The 24,285-nt window shown below is 38.8% G+C and overlaps 1 protein-coding gene across 1 annotated transcript in view; it reads left to right on the top strand.

Annotated features, from left to right (window-relative positions):
* LOC126188226 (methylosome protein 50-like) overlaps nt 1–18,678 on the top strand; it is a 46,156-nt gene extending 27,478 nt beyond the window's left edge. The window contains exons 6-7 of the mRNA XM_049929779.1: nt 8,164–8,241; nt 18,434–18,678. Coding sequence (XP_049785736.1) covers nt 8,164–8,241; nt 18,434–18,602 — 247 coding nt within the window. The 3' untranslated portion in view covers nt 18,603–18,678. The remainder of the gene's footprint in view (nt 1–8,163; nt 8,242–18,433) is intronic.
* Nucleotides 18,679–24,285: the final 5,607 nt, after the last annotated feature.

Below are 24,285 nucleotides of genomic sequence, written 5' to 3'. Positions count from 1 at the left end.
CTGTGTTGTCTTGGTGCAGCTGTGCTGTTCTTTGGTTTTTGTTTTATTATAGACACTCCATGTTTTATCGCAGACACTTGATTCCTTATGAGACATTCACACTTACCCACATGCTTATATTCTGTCGTAGGCTTTTCAAGTTTTGGTTCAGAATTGCTGTGATGATCAAATATTTTGTGTCGTGAGTTTCAAGGCAGTAAATAATAATTCGTGTCCAATATACTTCTCTCCCCCCCCCCCCCCCCCCCCTCTGCCCCGCCCCCCCCCCCCCCCCCCCCCCACCCTGAACAATACCTGTTTGTTACCAGAACGTATAAAGGCGAAAGCAGCCCAGCCAAGTTGAGCTGAAAACACATGGTCTGTTTTAACAGATGAATTCAAATATTTTTCTCCTGCATGGAATTAGTCACCCAGTAGTGAGAAGACTATTGAAAATTTAATTGCAGGGATTGTTGGAGAAGAGGAACAATTAAAAAGTAATAATCAGGAAGAGAGTATTGCCTTTGATTTTCATTCTAGTAAAAATAAAAGAAAGGACCTAATTGTGAATGAATGTCAAAATTTTGCAAGAAGCATGAGAAGGAAGAATTTGCTATGTGTACAATAAAAATGACCACAGAAGACGTGGTAACAAAACAAAGGCCTTTCAAACCCCGTCCTCTCTTCAAAAGGACAAACCATGAATAAATTTGTTATTTTAATGACAGAGAGAACCCAAAATTAGCAGTCTTAGTGAAGCATTAGAAAGTGTCAAACAAAATCCTGTCACTGAATAGGACAAGAGGGGAGTCACTACATTTATTGGATATGAATGAAATAGAATTCAGAAAAGAAGTGGGCAAGTTAGCAAATGTGAAGGACTATGATAGTGTCATGAAAGTTGCCAAATAAGAAAAATAGTTGCAACAGGAAATTTCGGAAGTGAAAACTGTGTTCTCAAGGGTGTAATGTTTGTTGGTTAACTATGTAAAAATCTGATGTCTTACTGTAAAAATCTGATGTCTTACACAGACATTATTGAAAAATATTGCACAATTGTTTTTAGTAAATATTCCTTTCACGTCTATAAATATAAGACATTTTAAAAGGACAAAATGTGAAAATTAAACCCAGAATGCAATCACTACTGACAAGTGAAGGATGAGAATGGCACACCAACAAGAGAATGTGTGATGGAGATCCAAATAGTTTAAGTTCGACAGAAAAACTGTGTGAAACTTGTGTGAGAGCTAAGCTATCAAGAGAGCCATTTCCTGCTGTGAGAGAAAGAGCAACAAGACCACTTGAAATAATATATGTTGATATCTGTGGGGTGATCCCCCTAACATTTAGTGGATGCATATTCTACACGACAGTATTAAATGATTTCATTCATTTTTGTGTAGCAAATCTTGTAAGATGTATGTCAGTGGGTATAGTGTTCATAAAAAAAAAGTGTTAGAAAGTGAAAAATCAGTCAGTCTGTGTCAAAAAGAAGACATTATATAGGTGGTGAATACACAAGTCTTGAGTTTAAGAATTGTTGTGAAGGAAAAGGAATGTACTATAGTTCTTACACTAAAAGAGAAAGTAGACTAAATCTGACAATGAAAAAGGCCAGAGCTATGATTGTGGTCAGCAAACTGACCAGAGAGCTACGGGGAGAAGTAGTGCACACAGCTAACACATTTATTCGATAGCTCAGCTATCAAAGTAAATCTACAGAACAGTGGGAGGCTAGGTCTGTCAAGAATTAAAACTGTTGTATCTTGAGTTTTTGCCAAAAATTTAGACCACTTCCAGAAACTAGATGAAAGAACACTTCCAGAAACTACACAAGCGCCAAAGGAACTGGAATAGGCATTCATATTCAAATACAGAGATTTGTGAACAGGCAGGATACAGCACTGCGGCCAGCAACACTCATGTAAGAAAAGTTCCTGGTGCAGTTGTTAGGTCGGTTCTGCTGCTACAATGGCAAGTTATCAAGATTTAAGTGAGTTTGAACGTGGTGTTATTGTCGGTGCATGAGTGTTGGAACATAGAATCTCAGAGGTAGTGATAAAGTGGGGATTTTCCCATTTGACCATTTACGAGTGTACCGTGACTATCACGAATCCGGTAAAAAGTCACATCTCGCACATTGATGTGGCTGGAAAAAGATCATACAGGAATGGGACAAACGACAACTGAAGAATCGTTCAACATGACAGAAGTGCAACCCTTACACAAATTGCTGCAGATTTCAATTCTGGGCCGTTAACAAATGTCAACGTGTGAACCATTCAACGAATCATCATTGATGGGGGGTTTCGGAGCCGAAGGCCCACCGATGTACCTTCGAAGACTGCAAGACACATTGTTTGATGCCTCGTGTGGGCTACTCAACACCAACATTGAACTGTTGTTGACTGGAAACACGTTGCCTGGTCGGACGAGTTTCATTTTAAATTATATCAAGCGGATTGACGGGTATGGGTACGGAGACAACGTAATGAATCAGTGGACCTGCATGTCAGCAGGGGACTATTCAAGCTGGTGGAGGCTCTTTAATGTAAATCTACATGGATACTCTGCAAATCACATTTAAGTGCCTGGCAGAGGGTTCATCGAACCACCTTAAAAATTCTCTATTATTCCAATCTCATATAGCGCGCAGAAAGAACGAATACCTATATCTTCTCATATGAGCTCTGATTTCCCTTATTTTATTGTGGTGATCATTCCTCCCTGTGTAGTTCGGTGTCAACAAAATATTTTCACATTCAGAGGAGAAAGTTGATGATTGGAAATTCGTGAAAAGATTCCGTTGCAACAAAAAACGCCTTTCTAAGTGTCCTGCCAATAAGACGCAGTCTTTGGTTAGCCTTCCCCACAACATTTTTTGTGTGTTCCTTCCAATTTTAAGTTGTCTGTAATTGTAATACCTAGGTATTTAGTTGAATTTACGGCTTTTAGATTAGACATGATTTATCATGTAACTGAAGTTTAACAAGTTCCTTTTAACACCATTCAGATGTCTTTTCTAAATAGTTTTTCAGTTTGTCTTGATCTTCCGATGACTTTATTAGACGATAAATGACAGCGTAATCTGCAAACAACCGAAGATGGCTGCTCAGATTGTCTCCCAAATATAAGGAACAGCAAAGGGCCTATAACACTCCCTTGGGGAACGCCAGAAATCACTTCTGTTTTATTCGGACTTTCTGTCTGTTACTACGAACTGTGACCCCTCTGACAGGAAATCAGAAATCCAGTCACATAACTGAGATGATATTCCATAAGCACACAATTTCACTATGAGCCGCTTGTGTGGTACAGTGTCGAAAGCCTTCCAGAAATACGGAATCGATCTGAAATCCCTTGTCAATAGCACTCAACACTTCATGTGAATAAAAAGCTAGTTGTGTTTCACAGGAATGATGTTTTCTAAACCCATGTTGACTGTGTGTCAGTAGACTGTTTTCTTTGATGTAATTCATAATGTTCGAACACAATATATGTTCAAAATCCTGTTGCATATTGATTTTAACAATATGGGTCTGTAATTTAGTGGATTACTCCTGCTACCTTTCCTGGATATTGGTGTGACCTGCACAACTTTCCAGTCTCTGGGTACGGATCTTTCGTCGAGCGAATGGTTTCATATAAGTGTGGAGCTAATGCATCAGCATACTCCGAAAGGAACCTAATTGGTTTTTAGTCTGGACCAGAAGACTTGCTTTTATTGAGTGACTTAAGTTGCTTCACTACTCGGAGGATATTTACTTCTACGTTACTCATGTTGGCAGCTGTTCTCGATTTGGAGTCTGGAATTTTGTGAAGGCATTTTGGAAGGCGGTGTTTAGTAACTCTGCTTTGGCAGCACTGTCTTCGATAGTATCTCCAGACAAGACATTGATTGTTTCTTGCCGCTAGCATACATCACATATGATCAGAATCTCTTTGGATTTTCTGCCAGGTTTCGAGACAGTTTCATTGTGGAAACTGTTATAAGCATCTCGCATTGAAGTCCGCCCTAAATTTCGAGCTCCTGTAAAAGATCGCCAATATTGGGATTTTACATCTGTTTAAATTTGGCGTGTTTGTTTCGTTGTTTCTGCAACAGTGTTCTAACTCGTTTTGTGTACGAAGGAGGATCAGCTCCATCATTTGTTAATTTATTTGGTATAAATCTCTAAATTGCTGCTGATACTATTTCTTTGAATTTGAGCCACTTGTATTATTAATTTGGAATGAGTGGAGATTGTCACTCAGGAAGGTGTCAAGTGAATTTTTATCTGCTTTTTTGAATAGTATATTTTTCGCTTATTTTTCAAGGATTTGGGGATTACAATATTCAGTCTAGATATGCAACCCTGCGTTCACTAATCCCTGAATCAGTTTTGATGCCCGTTATTAACTCTGGATTATTTGTTGCTAAGAGGTGAAGTGTGTTTTCACAACCATTTACTATTTGCGTGGGCTCATGAACTAACTGCTCTGAAATAATTTTCAGAGAACGTGTTTAGCACAATTTCGGATGATATTTTATCCATTAACTCTGGAATTAAACATGTATTTTCGACGACATATCGATGGTAAATTAGTCACCACCAACTGTTATTGTATGAGTCGGGTACGTGTTTGAAATCAAACTCAAGTTTTCTTTGAACCTTTCAGAAACTGTATCATCTTTATTGGGAGGTTGGTAAAAGGATCCAATTATTATTTTATTCCGGTTACTAACAATGACCTCTGCCCATACTCACTCACAGGAAGTATCTACTTCAATTTCGCGACAAGGTAAACTACTTCTGACAGCAACAAACACGCCACCGCCAAACGTGTTTTAGCCTATCCTTTCGGAACTCCATTAGGTTCTTTGCAAAAATTTCAGCTGAGCTTATAGCCCCTAATGGTGAGGGGCGTGTGCTGTTGGAGAGATATGGAACACCTGGTAAGTCTAGATAAGACTCTGACAGGTGACACGTACGCAAACATCCTGTCTGATCAACTGCATCCATTCATGTCTACTTTGGCTTCTGACAGGCTTGGACAACTCCAGCAGGAGAATGTGACACCCCACATGTCCAGAATTGCTACAGAGTGGCTTCAGGAACACTAAGTTTAAACCTTTCCACTGGCAATCAAACTCCAAGGACATGAACATTATTGAACATATCTGGGATGCCTTGCAATGTGCTGTTTAGAAGAGATGCCCACCCTCTCGTACTCTTACGGATTTATGGACAACCCTGCATGATTAATGGTGTAAAGTCCCCTCAGCACTACTTCAGATAGTAGAATCCATGCCACGTCGTGTTGCAGCACTTCTGAATGCTTGTGGAGATCTTACACGATATTAGGCAGGTGTACTAGTTTCTTTATCATCTTCCATGTAGATGAAAGAAGTAAATCGTACATTTTTGTTGATTATGTTCTAAATGGTTGCAGACTGTTTGATGCAGAAAGAAGGAAGCAGGTGGAGAAGTTGAATTTGAAGAGTGTGACAAAAGAAACTGTATAGAAAAATCTTGTTATTGGTGAAGTATCAAACGATACTACAATGAAGTAAATGAAAATGAAAATAAAGAAACAGGAGAAGTAAGTTACTTAGGCAGAGGATGCTATAAAGAAAGAAAATACAATTTTAGGGATAGATCAAACTTGAAGAAATCGTTAAAATATGATTATGGAACATCATTACTTCAATATGAGAATGTGGTAATGGTCCATATAAAGAAAATGGGATAAAAGTGTGGAGGCTGGCAAATCCAAAGGAGGCAAAAGGAAAGAGAGAATGACAAGCAAATGGCCTTTAAAATCAGAGATGGTGGTTGATGTAAGGCCAGGCTGGTTGTCAGGTTGTCAATAACAAGAGATGTGGATTTCAAGGAATTATTCAGGCCAGTAATAGATATCTGTTGATGAAGACTGTTGTTTTCTCTGAGTGGAGAAAAATTTCCGTAGGAGTGATTGATGTAGTGTTTTTCATGAAGATACCTGAAGAAGACAAAGAAGTTGGAAAAATTGTTTTGAATAAACCTCTGTACATGAACTCCATTTAGATGGAATAAAACTGGAAGATTTCCTAGGTGCAGGACAGATTCAATCAATCGGATCAGCACATATTTAAATATTTAACAAAAGAAATTTGTGTAGCTAAGCATGTTTAGAATCATAATAGCAAAAGAATTGAAGAAAACTGAAAACATACTGAAGAAAAATTTAAGTGACTGTGGTAGAAAATCTAGATGCATACATAGGGATACAAATAGTGAAGACAGAGGACGGAATATTTCTGCATCAAGAGCAGTGTGTGGAGGAGGAAATTGGTATAACTGACTGAAAGGTCACAAGACTCCTTTAGTTCCAAAGCGGAATAAAAGCAAAGAAAATCAAGAGGATGAAAATATTTAATTTCCTTACCTGTTGTATTTGGAAAGTAAAACCAGACATCTGCATACTCTCTCCAAGCTACCATACGGTGCGTGACAGAGGGCACCCTGTATCTCTGTTAGTCATTTCCTTTCCTGTTCCACTTGCAAATAGAGCGGTATGAAAAACAGTGTCTGTATGCCTCTGCACAGGCCCTAATATCTCTTATCTTTGTGGTCCTTATGCACAGTGTATGTAGACAGCAGTAGAATCATTTGGCAGTCAACTTCAAATGCCGATTCTCTAAATTTTCTCAATAGTGATTCTCAAAAAGAACATTGCTTTCCATCTAGGGATTACCATTTGAGTTCCTGAAGCATCTCCATAACACTTACATATTTTTTTAACCCACCATAAGAAATCTAGCAGCCCGCCTCTGAATTGAATTGCTTCAATCTCTTCCTTCAGTCCCACCTGGTATGGATCCCAAACACTCGAGCAATACTTAAGAATAGGTTACACCAGTGTCTCACACACTCACACTCACACTCACACTGTCTCCCTTACAGGTGAACCACTGTTTTCTAAAATCCTTCCAGTAGATCGAAGTCGATCACTCTCCTTCCGTACCCAGTTCTCACATGCTTGTTCCATTTCATATCACTTTCTAACATTATGCCCAGATATTTAAAGGACTTGACTGTGTCAAGCAGGACACCAGTAAAACTGTATCCCTACTCATCCACATTAACTTAAGTTTTCCACGTTTAGAGCTAGCTGCCATTCACCACACCAACTAAAAATTTTGTCTGTCTTGTATCTTCCTACAGTCACTATACTTCAACATACAGTACACCACAGCATTGTCAGCAAACATCTGCAGATTGCTGCCCACCCTGCCTGCCAAATCATTTATGTATGTAGAGAACAGCAGCACACTTCCCTGGGGCACTCTTGATTATACACTTGTCTCTGATGAACACAACGGGACTTTTGGAGTGCCTGGGGGGAAATGTGATAGGACCGCTGTTGTCTCTATATACATAAATGATTTGGTAGACAGAGTGGGCAGCAATCTGTGGGAGTTGTTTCACGGAAGACCATCCCCTACCGCGACCTCAAAAAATGCCAAATTCTCAAAAGAACTCTGAGATATCTAAAAGATTCCATGAATTATGCCCTTTTCTACAATAAGGAAGAAGGTGAAGATGACACTATTCATCTATATATCTACTGTTTTTTCTGATAATGCCAAAGACTGAAGGGACGGAAAGAGTCGAAATGTATGCATTGTCTATAATGGTGCTCCCGTTAATTGGTGTTTCAAGAAGCAGTGCAAAATGGTTAATTCATCAACTGAAGAAAAATACATTTCAGCAACAGAATGCACCAAAGAAATGAAACACACAAAGACCCTACTACAAGAGCTACCCAGTTTGAGATTATCTAAAACTTAAGACTAGATTTACTGAAACAAACCAGGTGTGCGGTAGTGGATTTGTCGAAGAGCTGGGGGAAACAGTGTTTGCTGCATTTATTTTTTTAATTTAGTAATCAGAATAAGAAGCCGAATGTGAGTTACCTTGTGTGTTTGTGTGTTTGTTTGTGTTATACAAAGACAGCAATGCAGTAGCTTATATAGTTTAATCAGTGTTTGTTGTATCTTATAATATTCAAAATAGTGAATACATAGAAGTAAAAACATAGCAGAATTCACCAATCTTTTCAGTTATACTTCACGATGCCACATTAGTGAAGATTTCTTTTTATGTAATCATAAGTTGCCTCTGATCAGAAATTCAGATTTTCTTTTTTTCATAACAGCCATGATCTGTTGGCAGCCTGTGCTGAAAGTACAGAAGTAAAAGTATTCGACTTTAAGAGCGACACAGCAACAGAAATGTAAGTATCTTTACGGAATTTTGGTGTTCCGTTTTATTAAATTTATGATGACTTTGATCTGTTGAGATTTCTTAATTCAGTGCAAACTACAAATTAGGGAGGAGTATTTTAGCTTTAAATGATGTTAATGATAGATTATCTAACTGATTAGTTTCTTACAAGAATTCTTCCACAAAGTAATTGTATCTCTGTGGCATAGTTATTTGTAGCTTTTTTTGGTGAACATAGCTTTATATGCAGCATATCTTACCGTTTAGTTCTCCTGTTTGTATTGGGAAGTATGAACATGTGATTATGATTCAGGGATAAGAATTGTGAAATCTGTATTTCGTCTACAAATGATGGAAATGATTATCCGTATCTAATTTGGACAAGTTATTTAAAAATGATTTTTGGCTGTGAAAGGAAGATATTATAAAAATTAAGATGTTTTTAAAATATTCAGAACCATTGTCCCTTGGAGGTGCAATATACATATATAATGGTTCTGTGAGGAGCCGTGCAGTTTAGACTTCCATAAAAACCACACATAAGAACTGGAAATAAGTATGGTATGCTATGTAATATCTTACCGACCCCATTGTATTTGTTGACAGATAAGTCAATTATTGTAATGCTGATTCGTGGTACCCATTGGGAATGCTTAAGTATTGTGCCCTGTGTTCAATAAGAACTTGTGAGTACCCTGTGGACTGTTCTGTGACATTTGTGTGTTTTCGTATGGATAATTGAACTGATTCCCCCCTCTCCCAGGGTGCTCAAAACTCATTTGAGAGACTGTTTTTCGAAGACATGTTGGCATTTCTTCTTTTCTCATGCTGCAATCCCCTCTCCACCCTTTCTTTCTCCGTCTATCGCTCCCTCCGCCCTCACCCCCACCCAGTTCGTTCAGAAATCATGTTTTGAGCATAGATGTGATAAACATGAAACCCAGAACACTTAAGTTCAACTGCTATTTCCATACTGCAAGTTTAATCTCTTACTATCCTGCGCACGCTTCCCCCATGAGACGAGTGTTAGAACAAGCTCGTGTTACCACCTGATTGGTATAAGAGAGAATGATAGAGGCTCACCTTAGGCTGGCTCCCATATTGACAATACAACTAGTATCAGGACGTCATTTTGGTTAAATTTTGTCAGTGCAACTTCTTTTTTTCCCACTCTAGGGTTTGACCCATTATTTATCTAAATTTTACACCAGTATGTCATCTGGAAGGATACTTTCAGTCCTGCACATCTCGTTCGTGTGGGCGCGCGCACACACACACACACACACACACACACACACACACACACAGACAGACAGACAGACAGACAGACAGAGAGAGAGAGAGAGAGAGAGAGAGAAACAACTCTGTAGCCAGTCTGATGTGGAGAGGTCTTAGTGTACCCCATGATGATGCAGGTATCTACTTATAATGCTTGAGCTGTGTGGAGTTGCCCGTAATTCCTGGGACTCTAGGGAATGACTACTTGGCTGGATGACTGTAGCTGCGGCTGGGTGCTCCTTTGGGGAAAGCCTTTGATCATAGTGACACCAGAGGAGATGATCACTAATGAAACAGATAAAGTTATACAAACAAATGGCTGTACTGACATGACCTCAGCAGACATAGCTAGTAATCGTGATTCAGAGATTTATAGCCCTTTGACATTGTCATCTCTGACCACTACATGGAATAATAAGGTAAAAAAGTAAGGAGTTTGACCTAAACTGTTTTCTCAATGTCTACTATGACCTAGAAAAGATGGCGATAGCCTTACAGTAACAAAACTGTTACTCTTTACGGAACAAATTGAGGTCAGTGTTCGAGAAGTAGTTAAATTAGAAAATACTAGATAACATCTGTACTTTGCAAACTACCTTATCCTGTGTGGAGGAGAGTAGTGTGTGTATCACTACACGCGTACACCTAACCCCCTTTGCCCTACCCCCTTTCCTGTTCCAATCACATACAGTCTAAAGGAAGAAAGATTGTTTGTAATCTTCCATTTGAGCTTGAACCTCACTAATTTAATCCAGAAATATGTTAAAATGGGAGACATACCAGTCACTACCCCCCGTGCAATGTCAGGGGTGAGGGTGGGTGGTGGCTAGAATAGACCTGTGGCCCTTTCTTGCCTGTCTTAAGAGGCAACTAATAGACGTCTTCTTATTTGGTCATATTTTTTCCTTGAGAAGTGGACTAAATCGTGCATCCACTAAACCAGTTGTGGAAAAAGGCGTTCAGTACAGGTGGATGGCTATAGTTGAAATGTGTGCTGCACCTAGCACCATGCCTTATGCCCTTTCCACCATAACACCAGCACCCACTCATTTTGACTGCAGATGCCTCCCCATATGGCATTGGTGCAGTGTTGCATTACTGAGCAACCAGTTGCCTATGCGTCAAAGGCGCTGACATTCCACTCGAAAGATCTCCTTGCAGATAGAAAAGGAAGCGTTAGTGGTTGTCTTTACCATTAGGAAGTTCCATGTTGACCTATTCGGGGCTAAGTTTATATTAATTACAGACCACACACCACTGGTTGGTTATTTGGATAGCACGCCATTGTTCCAGAATTGACAGTCAACGATCTGTGCTGAGTGCTTTTCCACAGCTCTTACAATTAAATCATAAAATACAAACCCACTTCACAACATACTGACACTCCAACTCACTAAGCTGCGGGACCCAACCTGGCCTTTGACCCACAGGAAATCTCATGTTTCCACATAGCAGGGTGTTTATGTCCCTGGACAACTGGGAAATCTGGGAATTGTTTCATCTGGGAGAAAATAGAGAAACCTGGAAAGTTTCTGGAATTTCAGGGATTTTTTTTTTAGTTAATTTTTTTTATAATTTTGCTTGGTAAGAACTGATACCCTAACAAAGAATTTTACTATACTCTGCTACTGCAGAATATGACTGCAGCAGTAAAACATAAATGGGGGGGGGGGGGGGGGACTTAAGTTGCAAAGGAAATGTCATTTAAGACAACAAAACACAGTGCACACACAGGTGTCTGCTAACAGGAAAATGTCAAAGGCTTCGGGACGAAGACTGTACAATACTTCATATCAGTGAACTGCTCCCGATGAGCTGATGTTGCAACTGTTTATATTATGTTCATTTGAGCAGTTGCCAGTGGGTGCATGTGTTGTTGAGTCATGTATGAGCAGTACCTTCTCCTACTTATTGCTGCTTGAAGTGTGGCTGTTAGTTGTACCAGCAGTAGCAGCAAGCAGTCAGATGGTACCTGAGAAATTTTTCTGGTGAGTCCATGTTGCCAGATTTGTGCAGGTGCAGAACAATCTGAGTTGTAATGAGAAGGGAAGTAGTCTCCACGTGGCCTGTGTTTACATTTAGTGTTTTTGCTGTTACCTCTTCATTTACAGCTTTCATGACAAATGAAAACAAAAGAGATTTCTGTGGCTGTGAGCTATTAAGTGAATAAAATAGTCACCTAATTACAGGAGGTTAAAACATGTTTTTAGTTTCAGTTTTTGGATTTTATTTTGTTTCTGTGTTTTTGGCAGTCGAGCATTAATCTCTTTGTGGGACAATGAAGTTATTTTTTCAGTATGCTAAAGAAATTTAGCTTTTATTAATCTCTTCTGCTGGGACAGTTAATCTATTTGAAACAAAGTATTTCATTCCACACTATTGGCTGGTTTCAATTGTCTGCTGAATTTCAAGTGCATGTTTTCATCTTCTGACATGCATGGCATTATGCCATAGTAAAGAACTAAACCTGAGATAATATAGTAGTGGTACTCAAAGAAGATTTGCATCCAAAAAACCGCAGTGAAAAGCTGAATATCAGGTTGGGGCCTACTTCATTGTGAATCTGGACATGCGTAATTCAGCTTAAAGTGCAATTCGTATTTTAATATGGTTTATAAAATTCCAATGATCTTGGAGTATGCTCTGGTGTTCCATTTTTGTTATGCCACAATGTAAGAGCTCTTCATGCTACATACTTACAAACAAACACATGGGCTTCCTACATCATTGTAGCAACACATGTGCTGTAGTGCCCGTTTTCTGGCACACTCTGGCAACTGCTGAAACAAACATATTTCTAACAGGTCACATGAAAATATTGTGAATGGTGGTTCGAAGCGCATTACTTTCAAAATAAATTTAGTTTTACGCAAGATGAATTATGTTACATGTGAGAATGTACAATGAATTTCCTAAAATGCACAGTTTTGACTCTCATTTAAAACTTAACACTTTGAGGACCAGCCACTTAGAATAATTTAGAAACCAGATCAGATCATACATTTATGTTGTTATTTAAAATTTTACTGGCACATTTGTGTGATGTATCGTTAAGTGTAAAACCTTCAAAAAGACCAATATTATATATGAATGCTTAGCTTTTCTTGTAGCTACACTATGTGTGTTAATTTAAACCATTAACTTTTCGTATCTCGATGTGTTTGCACGACTTGACAACGATGTTGCTATTGGCTGACTACATCATGTCCTATGCTCTGAGTATTTGCTATCATCGCTTGGTGAGATCAAGCATCACCCAACTTGGACTACATTCCATTAACCTCGTTTTGCTTTTGTTGATGTTCATCTTATACCCTCCTTTCAAGACACTGTCCATTCCGTTCAACTGCTCTTCAAAGTCCTTTGCTGTCTCTGACAGAATTACAATGTCATCGGTGAACCTAAAAGTTTTTATTTCTTCTCCATGGATTTTAATACCTACTCCGAACTTTTCTTTTGTTTCCTTTACTGCTTGCTCAATATACAGATTGAATAGCATCGGGGAGAGGCTACAACCCTGTCTCACTCCCTTCCCAACCACTGCTTAACTTTCATGTCCCTCGACTCTTGTAACTGCTATCTGGTTTCTGTTCAAATTGTAAATAGCCTTTCGCTCCCTGTATTTTGCCCCTGCCACCTTTAGTATTTGAAAGAGAGTATTCCAGTCAACATTGTCAAAAAATTTCGCTTAGTCTACAAATGCTAGAAACATAGGTTTGCCTTTCCTTAATCTATTTTCTAAGATAAGTCGTAGGGTCAGTATTGCCTCACGTGTTCCAATATTTCTACGGAATCCAAACTGATCTTCCCCGAGGTCGGCTTCTACCAGTTTTTCCATTCGTCTGTAAAGAATTTGCATTAGTATTTTGCAGCTGTGACTTATTAAACTGATAGTTCGGTAATTTTCACGTCTGTCAACGCTTGATTTCTTTGGGATTGGTATTATTATAATCTTCTTGAAGTCTGAGGGTATTTCGCCTGTCTCATACATCTTGCTCGCCAGATGGTATAGTTTTGTCAGGACTGGCTCTCCCAAGGCTGTCAGTAGTAATTCGGATTTATATTTTCATAATATGAAAATATCTAGTGTACCTGTTGCTGTACATCAAAGATCTTTCCAAAACATTCTTTTCAGCACTGGGAAGTTCTACACTAGTGTATAAAACCTTAACCATTCGAAGCATTTATATGATTTACAGTTCTGAGGGAAAGTATACTGTCACTTAACATAGAAAAAGTGCATTTTTAACTGGAAAATCTGGGGAAAAATGTGGAAATTTTTTCGTGTCCACTTATACACCCTTGACATTCAGACACAGAACAATCTGACTTTGTACTGGTTTCTAATTTTGGCTCCATGAATTGCACTGCATGCGCGCGCACACACACACACACACACACACACACACACACACACACACACACACACACACACTCTCTCTCTCTCTCTCTCTCTCTCTCTCTCTCTCTCTCTCTCTGTGTGTGTGTCTCTTGTGGCAAGTCATGCACTGTGCATTCCACAGTTGGGCTGTGTGCTTTTCAAAGAACACCAGTCCAGAGACCTGGACCTGGGCATGCCTCTCCCACTGTCTTATGTCCTTAGTCGTCAAGGCAGATGCTCAGTTATTAGAGCACCCTGGTTCTGTCCATTGAAGGGCTTCCCCGAACCATTCATAGTGATAGCTTTCAAACAATTCTATGCCTCCAACAACATAAAATACCTTTTTGGTTTGCCATTTCACCCATTCCTCTAATTACAAAGCAAAGCATTTTATGTGGATGTTCAAGCAGCAAACGTCTCCATCATGGGAGACAACTGCAAACTTCTCAGTCTCCTGGTCCCACAGTCCCAGGAACCACAGCTCCCAGTTACTCATACCAGTCAGTGGGCCAATGTGATGGAATACCAACCATGCCACTAGTTCACTCTCCGATGCATCATCGAGGACACTTTCGACCCTACATGCCCATTGCAGGGGTGGTATCAAAGCATGATGATACTGAAAGCCTGCTGGAGGGTATGGAACTTGATCTGGCCACTAGACAACACTGCTGCACCTACAAACGCCAGTGTCGCTCTGTGATGCAATGATGGCCTCACTGTGCCACAGTACCATGCCAATCTTGCTGGACAGCAAGTGTTCTTGGTCATGCTATAAAGCTAGTTGTGCTGTGACAAAGCTTTGTCATCTCCATTATTAGTTTTCCTCTTGTTGTTTGTCGTCTTCATATTTGGCACTCCACTATTTGACCTCAGGCTGTTCAATCCCGTCTTTGTGGGTTTTATTAAGTTGTAATTGACTTCTTACATATCTTTGTCACAGTAAAAAGTAAAGAGAAAAGTTCATAAAAATCTGACCAAGACCTAAGAATCAAAATACAACCCAGATAGCTCAGCGTGTTCTTTATCTGGTTGTGAATGAAACATTGTTTGTCCAATCACTTGCTGCATCTCGCAGATAGAGAGAAAGAGGAAAAGAAAGTGTATTTCAGTGGGACGTGAACAGGTTCAGAACTCACATGTAGGAACTTTAAATCTGAGTACACTAAAAGCACTATGCCTGAGTTTACAGGAAACCTGGAAAACCACCAACACCACTGGACTGAGAGACGGTGCACTCAATAGGAAAGATGACCTTGGTGGTGACAGGTTAAGTGTTGTATGATGTTACTCATAAGTAACATGTGCCTCTTGCCTATTCCATTCCATCCCATTCACTGTCAACTAGGATAAAATTACCAGTACAGGTGTCACCTATAGTTCACTGAATATCACTGTATGACCTTTTTTTTTTCCCATATCGTCATCTATTTAATGAAGAGGATTTTGTAAGACCTCATTAAGCAACACTCTGACATTCGTACTTTATTGGAATTTTAATACGCACATTGTGCTTTGAGGTTGTAGCACGAAATGCCACAGGGGTCATAGTATCAGAAGACATCTGCCTTCCAGAGGTCAAACAATACATTTTGAAGAAGTTACAGAGCCATTTGTGGCCATTGATATCACCTGCTGCCCCTGCTGATAGTACTGTGTTGATAAATTTTTCACTAGGTAGATAACCTGAAAGAGAGCATTCGGGATAGGTGCTTCAGAGTGAACTGGACACATTACTACCAGTTAGCTAGATTTTATCACAAACACAATCTCTAAGACCTAATTAATCATTGTTGTTGTGGTCTTCATCTCCCAGCACCTACTGCAACCTACATCCTTCTGAATATGCTAAGTGTATTCATCTCTTGGTCTCCCTCTACGATTTTGGCCTTCCATACTGCCCCCCAGTACTAAATTGGTGATCCTTTGATGCCTCAGAACACGTCCTACCAACTGATCCCTTCTTCTACTCAAGTTGTGCCACAAATTTCTCTTCTCCTCAGTTCTATTCAATACCTCCTCATCAGTTACGTGAACTAACCATCTAATCTTCAGCACTCTTCAGTATCACCACATTTCGAAAGCTTCTATTCTCTTCTTGTCTAAACTATTTATCGTCCATGTTTCACTTCCATACATGGCTACACTCCATACAAATACTTTCAGAAACGACTTCCTGACACCTAAATCTATACTCGATGTTAACAAATTTCTCTTCTTCAGAAACGCTTTCCTTGCCATTGCCAGTCTACATTTTATGTCCTCTCTACTTTGACCATCATCAGTTATTATGCTCCCCAAATAGCAAAACTCCTTTACTACTTTAAGTGTCTCATTTCCTAATCTAATTCCCTCATCATCACCAGACTTAATTCGACTACATTCCATTAACCTTGTTTTGCCTTTGTTGATGTTCATCTTATATCCTTCTTTCAAGACACTGTCCATTCTGTTCAGCTGCTCTTCCAGGTCCTTTGCTGTCTCTGACAGAATTACAATGTCATTGGCGAACCTCAAAATTTTTATTTATTCTCCATGGATTTTAATTCCTACTCAAAATTTTGCTTTTGTTTCCTTTACTCTTGCTCAATATACAGATTGAATAACATTGGGGGTAGGCTACAACCCTCCCTCACTCCCTTCTCAACCACTGCTTCCCTTTCATGTCCCTCAACTCATATACTTGCCATCTGGTTTCTGTACAAATTGTAAATAGCCTTTCGCTCCCTGTATTTTACCCCTGCCACCTTTAGAATTTGAAAGAGAGTATTCCAGTCAACATTGTCAAAAGCTTTCTCTAAGTCTACAAATGCTAGAAACGTAGGTTTGCCTTTTCTTAATCTTTCTTCTAAGATAAGTCGTAAGGTTAGTATTGCCTCACGTGTTCCAACATTTCTACGGAATCCAAACTGATCTTCCCCGTGGTCCGCTTCTACCAGTTTTTCCATTCGTCTGTAAAGAATTTGCGTTAGTATTTTGCAGCTGTGACTTATTAAACTGATAGTTCGGTAATTTTCACATCTTTCAACACCTGCTTTCTTTGGGATTGGAATTATTATATTCTTCTTAAAGTCTGAGGGTATTTCATCTGTCTCATACATCTTGCACACTAGATGGTAGAGTTTTGTCAGGGCTGGCTCTCCCAAGGCTATCAGTAGTTTTAATGGAATGTTGTCTACTGCTGGGGCCTTCTTTTGATTTAGGTCTTTCAGTGCTCTGTCACACTCTTCACTCAGTATTATATCTCCCATTTCATCTTCATCTATATCCTCTTCCATTTCCATAATACTGCCCTCAAGTACATTGCCCTTGTATAGACCCTCTATATACTCCTTCGACCTTTCTGCTTTCCCTTCTTTGGTTACAACTGGGTTTCCATCTGAGCTCTTGATATTCGTACAAGTGGTTCTCTTTTCTCCAAAGGTCTCTATAATTTTGCTGTAGGTAGTATCTATCTTACCCCTAGTGATATATGCCTCTACATCCCTACATTTGTCCTCTAGCCATCCCTGCTTAGCCATTTTGCACTTCCTTTTGATCTTATTTTTGAGACATTAGTATTCCTTTCTTCCTGCTTCATTTACTGCATTTTTATATTTTCTCCTTTCATCAATTAAATTAAATATGTCTCTCTACCTACTTGATCCTCTGCTGCCTTCACTATTTCATCTCTCAAAGCTACCCATTCTTCTTCTACTGTGTTTCTTTCCCCCATTCTTGTTAATCGTTCCCTAATGCTCTGCTTGAAACTCTGTACAACCTCTGGTTTAGTCAGGTTATCCAGGTCCCATCTCCTTAAATTCCCACCTTTTTGCAGTACACTGAAGATTATTTTGAATGACTATATGATTTACTGATCGATCTCCAACTCCCTAGCTTCAGCTCTGCCATTAAAGTGGATGCTTCAGAGACTACTGGAGTGAGTAGTGAAGAAAGGTTTTCCTTTTCCCAGATGAAGCTGTGTCCATTTTAAACATGCGTGTTGTAATTTTAATGATCCACAACTAAGTTTTAATGACACAGTTCACAATTTAAATCGATGTAAATTACATTAGTCTTGTATTTGGTGTAAGTTCACATGGCTACTCCACACATGTAGAACCTTAAATTAAAATTACAAGGAGACACAATGTATGTCTGGTAATTACCTTTAGGAGGAGAGAATCTGTAAATTCTGGTGTAATAGATGTGTTGGTGGAGAATTTCTTTGCATTATAGTGACACTGTTTGGCTGCCATTTATAGTTAGGCAAAAACTGAAGTTTGAGGTTCTTTTTTCCAGCTCACTCGGATAGCTGTGGTTGGACATGCAGATCAGTTACATATTACTGCTTCCCTTTCAACTTTGTCTCCCCTCATCCTCTTGGCCTGGCGTCTGAGTGATGTGCTTTCTTTCTTACTTCCTGTTCCATATCCCTCTTGTTGCCAGCGTCTTTTGTTTTTTTTTTTATTCATTGTCATATCTAGATTCAGTTGATAATCACACTTCTCATTTGGTCCACAAATTTTGTTTAATATATATTAAGACTTAATTTGTATTTCAGCTATTCTGATGACCGTCACAAGGACTTTGTTCGTGGTATTGCATGGCATCAAAGGGACACATCATTTTACACCTGTGGATGGGATAAGCAGGTATTTCGCCATATTCCAAGTGAAGCTTCAGCAGAAATGGAAGTAAACGAAGTTGGTGGAGATCGTGCCCTTTCTTAGGAAAGCTTTTCCTCCTCGAAAATTACTTAATGTTATTAATTTTGAAGAATTTTTTTAAAATAAAGGATTTCTCTCAACTGGTAAATATTTTTATTTTAATTTCTTGTGTCTCTTGCAGTTGCTTAATGTATTGTCTTGGGGCTTGGTTACTAAGGACTTAATAATTTGTCCTTTCCCACTAAACATCCTTCTGCAGTAGAAACATTAATTCATGGAGACACACATTGAAACCACCCACCTCGGGAATCGAACTTAATTGCATCATATGAAACAATCTGAAAGAGAAAAACATAGTTAATGATGCGAAGAGAATGAGTAAGAAGAGAATATGTTAGTGACCTTGGCAAACAGTATGTTTCAATGACCAAGCAGTTGACAAAAAATAACAAGGAATGGACAAGGCTCAACTGATTTTCACTTATTGCTGTTACTTGAACCTGTCTAGAGAAGACTAATGCTGAAAACAGTAGTAGCAAAAAGATGTCATCGATCATCTGTACATAACCAAGAAAGTTCGCATTACTTTTTCTTTGTTTCTTGTAATAGACAGTCACCTAGTGTAAATCATGTTACCTAAGCCTGTAATGGGAAATTGTTTATTTTACCAGCTAGACAGCTGACAATGCCCAGTGTCACAATGTTTCTGTGGTTGAAGGAACATGATTTAAACCAGTTTACCTCGACATTAGACAAATGTCATTCTGTTCAGTCCACTTGGATTTCCATTGAACATCACCATAGGAATTACAAATAGCCACCGACAAACTCCTTGTCCAGCTAGTGAAGGTCCAAGGAATACCAAACAGCCGCCACGTCATCCTCAGCCATTCGACATTACGCAGATAGTCAGCATACCACTCTCCTGTCCATATTGTCAAATTTCCAGACCTTGATGCTGCTACTACTTTTGTGGATGGACAAAGTTTTGCATGTATGTGTATCAGTGAGACAGTTGTTTCGCTGTAACCTATGACTGAACATATCCATGGTGTATCAGATGACGCAGCATAAACCTTAATTTTAGTTCATCATATTGACTGGCGACTTACGGGTTAGGAACAATAGCAAAAAATGGTCAGTGAAACTGTGATGCTCATAACATTAAATGGACAGGACAATCTAATATTGCCAAAACATGTTGATTCTTACTGATAAAACGTGTTTAGAACAGTTTATATGCCCATCTGTCTGAATTGGTGCTTTTCTGCCAGCAGACTGTGTTAATTTATTGCTACTTATTTAAAGAATGTGTGTTTATGTAGGTCACAGTAAATATGCAGATGTGAACAAAGAGAGCTGCCTATAACTAATCATCACACTGAAGACCTAAACAATAATATTTATGTAATGTATACTTACCTTAAGCATTTAATACATGGGAAAATATCATTTATTGGAAATAACTTCAACTTTTTGATAAAGTAATTACAGATGTTAGCACACTATTTTGTCAAAAACTGACATTGAGACCATGACTGTGTACAGCATATGGATCAATTCTTGTGAAGAAGGGAAAAAAGGCAACTAGCCACTGTTGATATTACTGTTTATTTATGCAAATTGTACTCTTATTGGTTTTGAACAGACATCTTTTTTGTCAGATGGCTGTTTACATATAAATGTGTGTTTACTGTTTACATTAGTTTTTAATCATAATTTCTCATTATGGTGAAAGATCCTTGGGATGGTCATACCCTACAGTAAAAAATGATGTAGGAAACTCTACTATCACTGAAGTTATATTTTATATTGCTGTGTAATTCAACTGTGGGGGGGGGGGGAGGGGGGGGGTTGATTTTTAACACAGAACTCTGAACTTATGCTAGTCTGGCATCATCATCATCATTTAAGACTGATTATGCCTTTCAGCGTTCAGTCTGGAGCATAGCCCCCCTTATACAGTTCCTCCATGATCCCCTATTCAGTGCTAACATTGGTGCCTCTTCTGATGTTAAACCTATTACTTCAAAATCATTCTTAACCGAATCCAGGTACCTTCTCCTCGGTCTGCCCCGACTCCTCCTACCCTCTACTGCTGAATCCTTGAGTCTCTTGGGTAACCTTGCTTCTCCCATGCGTGTAACATGACCCCACCATCTAAGCCTGTTCGCCCTGACTGCTACAGCTATAGAGTTCATTCCCAGTTTTTCTTTGATTTCCTCATTGTGGACACCCTCCTGCCATTGTTCCCATCTACTAGTACCTGCAATCATCCTAGCTACTTTCATGTCCGTAACCTCAACCTTGTTGATAAGGTAACCTGAATCCACCCAGCTTTCGCTCCCATACAACAAAGTTGGTCGAAAGATTGAACGGTGCACAGATAACTTAGTCTTGGTACTGACTCTCTTCTTGCAGAAGAGAGTAGATCGTAGCTGAGCGCTCACTGCATTAGCTTTGCTACACCTCGCTTCCAGTTCTAGTCTGGTATTAGCATTTAAATTCTTTGTTAAAATCATATGTTACATTTCTAAAGCTACGGCCATTGCAATGCAGAAAGTGAAATCATTATTCCTGATCACAGTCTTGTTTAGATGACCTTTTCAATGATTAAAATATGAAAATTAACTTTCCAAGCCAAATGTACTATTTGCATTAATATGAAAATCGGACGTTACAAAAGGTGCAGGTCCTATTTTAATACTAAATTGATTTGATTTGAAATAGTGTGACCATCACTCAATCACTGCATCATCTCATAAATCAACAAATTAGTTATTAACACATCAGTAAACTGCAAATCATTTTTTAAATCAAAGCAGATGGTGAAATGAACAAACAATTACAGATAAGGAGGGCAAATCTATGAACAATGAAAACCACTGTAAGACTCGAACATGCACAAATCCAACTTGCATGATTTCTCCATGAGAAAAGACACTGTAAAGTTGGCATCACGATTATTTAAAATTATCTGATTACAATGAGTGAAATACAATGAAGCTTGATATCAGATGAGATACATTGGAGTTAGCAACGTCATTGTTCCGTGGCAAATTATCGCTTGTTTCCAAGACGCACACGAAGAATTCTTCTTAGTTTACATTTCACACACCAGAATTAGTACAAATCAAAATCTTATATTCACTGTTTTCTTTGTACATTCCACAATGTACATCTGTTGAATTTTATTTTAAGAAGCTAGTGTTCACGTTACTACATTAATGTTCAGTCGGTAGATAATGTGGTATATTGATAATTTTTACTTATGGACCGCCTGACAGCAACTGAATAAAACACAATTTTAGTGCCATACGTGTTTCGCCTTTATTTTCTGCAAGGCATCATTAGTGGCAGGTTGCGTGGACAATTTCTTACATATTACGCTCCTGTTGCATTTTTGGTGTTGTTCTTATGAACGCCAATTTGCGGTTTTTCCACATTCCACAGCACTATGCACTGAACACTTGTTTTAATGCAATCCACCTTAATGCAACTTAATGTGGGTCCAACAGTTACACACTTTGTTGATTTTACACACTTTACTATACTCATGGTTTGTTGCCAGAGGTTGAATTGATTTTGCTCAACTTTGGATCACAATTTTACTGTATTATTATTATTATTATTATTATTACTACTACTACTACTACTACTACTCCTACTCCTACTCCTACCACCACCATTGGGCAGTGGTGTATGGAAGACAAAGGAGAGTGACACATAGGGTCTTCAACCTCTTGTAGTACTTGTTTCAACAGAACAGTTCCGTTTACTAAACAATTAGTACATGTAAAATTACATCAAAATCTTCAGATTTTCCCAAAGTACAAGAGATTGGTGATCAAGGTATCATTCAATTTTTTTCGATGTTCAGTTACACGAACAGTACCATGCCTCGCTTTCCAGAATGAAATTTTTCACTCTGCAGCAGTGTGTGCACTGATATGAAACTTCCTGGCAAATTAAAACTGTGTGCCAGATCAAGACTCAAACTCAGGACCTTTGCCTTTCGCGGGCAAGTGCTCTACCATCTGAGCTACCCAAGCACGACTCTCAACCCATCTTCACAGCTTTAATTCTTCCAGTAGAACACTTGCCTGCAAAAGACAAAGGTCCTGAGTTTGAGTCTTGGTCTGGTCCACAGTTTTCATCTGCCAGGGAGTTTCATAACTTCCTTTGTTCTAAAGGAACAAACAAAAGGTTGGTTGTAGGTGCATAGGTGATTTATTATTACAGCTGTTATTTATAACAGTTGCCATTGACTGAACCACATTATGTAACACACACACACACACACACACACACACACACACACACACACACACAATTCTTTCATTTTATACATTGGTCATCGAAGTGCAGTCAGAAACAGTGGGAGAGATGAGTTGATAGTCAAGAATGTCAGATGAGGTCACCATTAAAATATTCTGGACATCTTAACAGTGGCTTGAGTGACTGCTGATCGTCTCATCAGATATGAGAGACACATTTCTATGTGTAATACATAACTAAAACTATCTGGACCATAATCATTATTAGTATGTGGGAACAGAGGTCAAAATTTCAAAAAATACTTGAGAAATAAATTTCATATATCAGTAGCAACAGCAGAACCGCACACTAGCGTGGCCTCATGTCTAACGCTGTGTGTTTTGTGTGGCCTGGTGGTGAAATATCCATCACTGAATGTACGGCGAACAATGTGTTAAAGCAAAACACTGTCACAATGACTTGAAGCACATTTGCTTTAATAGGTAAAGTTCCTTGGCTGTCGAATTTCATGTTGTTGATAACAGCTGTGTATCAGTCTGTCGTGTGTGCCATACCCTGATCAAACAGTAATATGCGTGCCTCCTTTGAATGTAGTTCACAAGAACCATTGAGACGCGTGTCCGTGAATAAATGAGTACTACACCCACACATGGATTCCATTTCACAACTCATTGGTTACAGATAAGGTAAGTGACAGAAACCAGTTCTAAACATTTGTGAAACAATCTTATTTGTGGCCATTGACAATCAGTTCATCATTTCGAATTCAGATCTCGTGTGTACTGCATGCAAACAACTGTTGTTGCACAGTTATATTAACACAATACATTTTGATTCCACAAAGTTTTGCTTTTGGTCTACCCTCTCTTACTAAATATTTAGTGTCTTAAAGCAAGATTGTTAGTGTTCTTGTATGTATTGCATCTAAGAATACACACTTTAATGCACTAAGTGTACTTCTGTTAGGAACTATTTGTTATTATTGTTATTTTTGAAGAAAAGACATTTTTTATTCTTTAAACTGAGACTATTTTCTCCCTGGGTGACTAGTTTCAGGCTTTGTATATACAGTATATTTGGTGTGGAGAGTTCTGTTCATGTCATCACACTTAAATGTATCTCAGACCATCAGTTCCAGCATGTGAGCCACATGGCTATTATATTTTATCTACAGTGGAGAATTTTTTCTCATTGGTTACTCTGTCACGCTGGCTTGTTTACCATAGGTGTTGTTATAATTTTGACAGATGTCGATTCTCACACTCTTGATAGTGACCATCTCTGCTTGTTTTAATGATCAGGAGAGCTGAGAGAATCAAACTAATAAAGCTCAGAAAAGTAACAAGATTGGAATATTTCCTAATGGTAGCCATGCTCTCCTAGACTGTTCAGACTACTCGGGCATAGTTTCCTTATACCTTGGACCCTGAATATGTAAACATATTTACCATATTCACTCTGAAGTGAA

This window comes from Schistocerca cancellata, chromosome 5, assembly GCF_023864275.1.
Source record: "Schistocerca cancellata isolate TAMUIC-IGC-003103 chromosome 5, iqSchCanc2.1, whole genome shotgun sequence".
Lineage (NCBI taxonomy): Eukaryota > Metazoa > Arthropoda > Insecta > Orthoptera > Acrididae > Schistocerca > Schistocerca cancellata.
The sequence above is the reverse complement of the archived record's forward strand: the minus strand, read 5'-3'. Positions and strand labels throughout refer to the sequence as shown.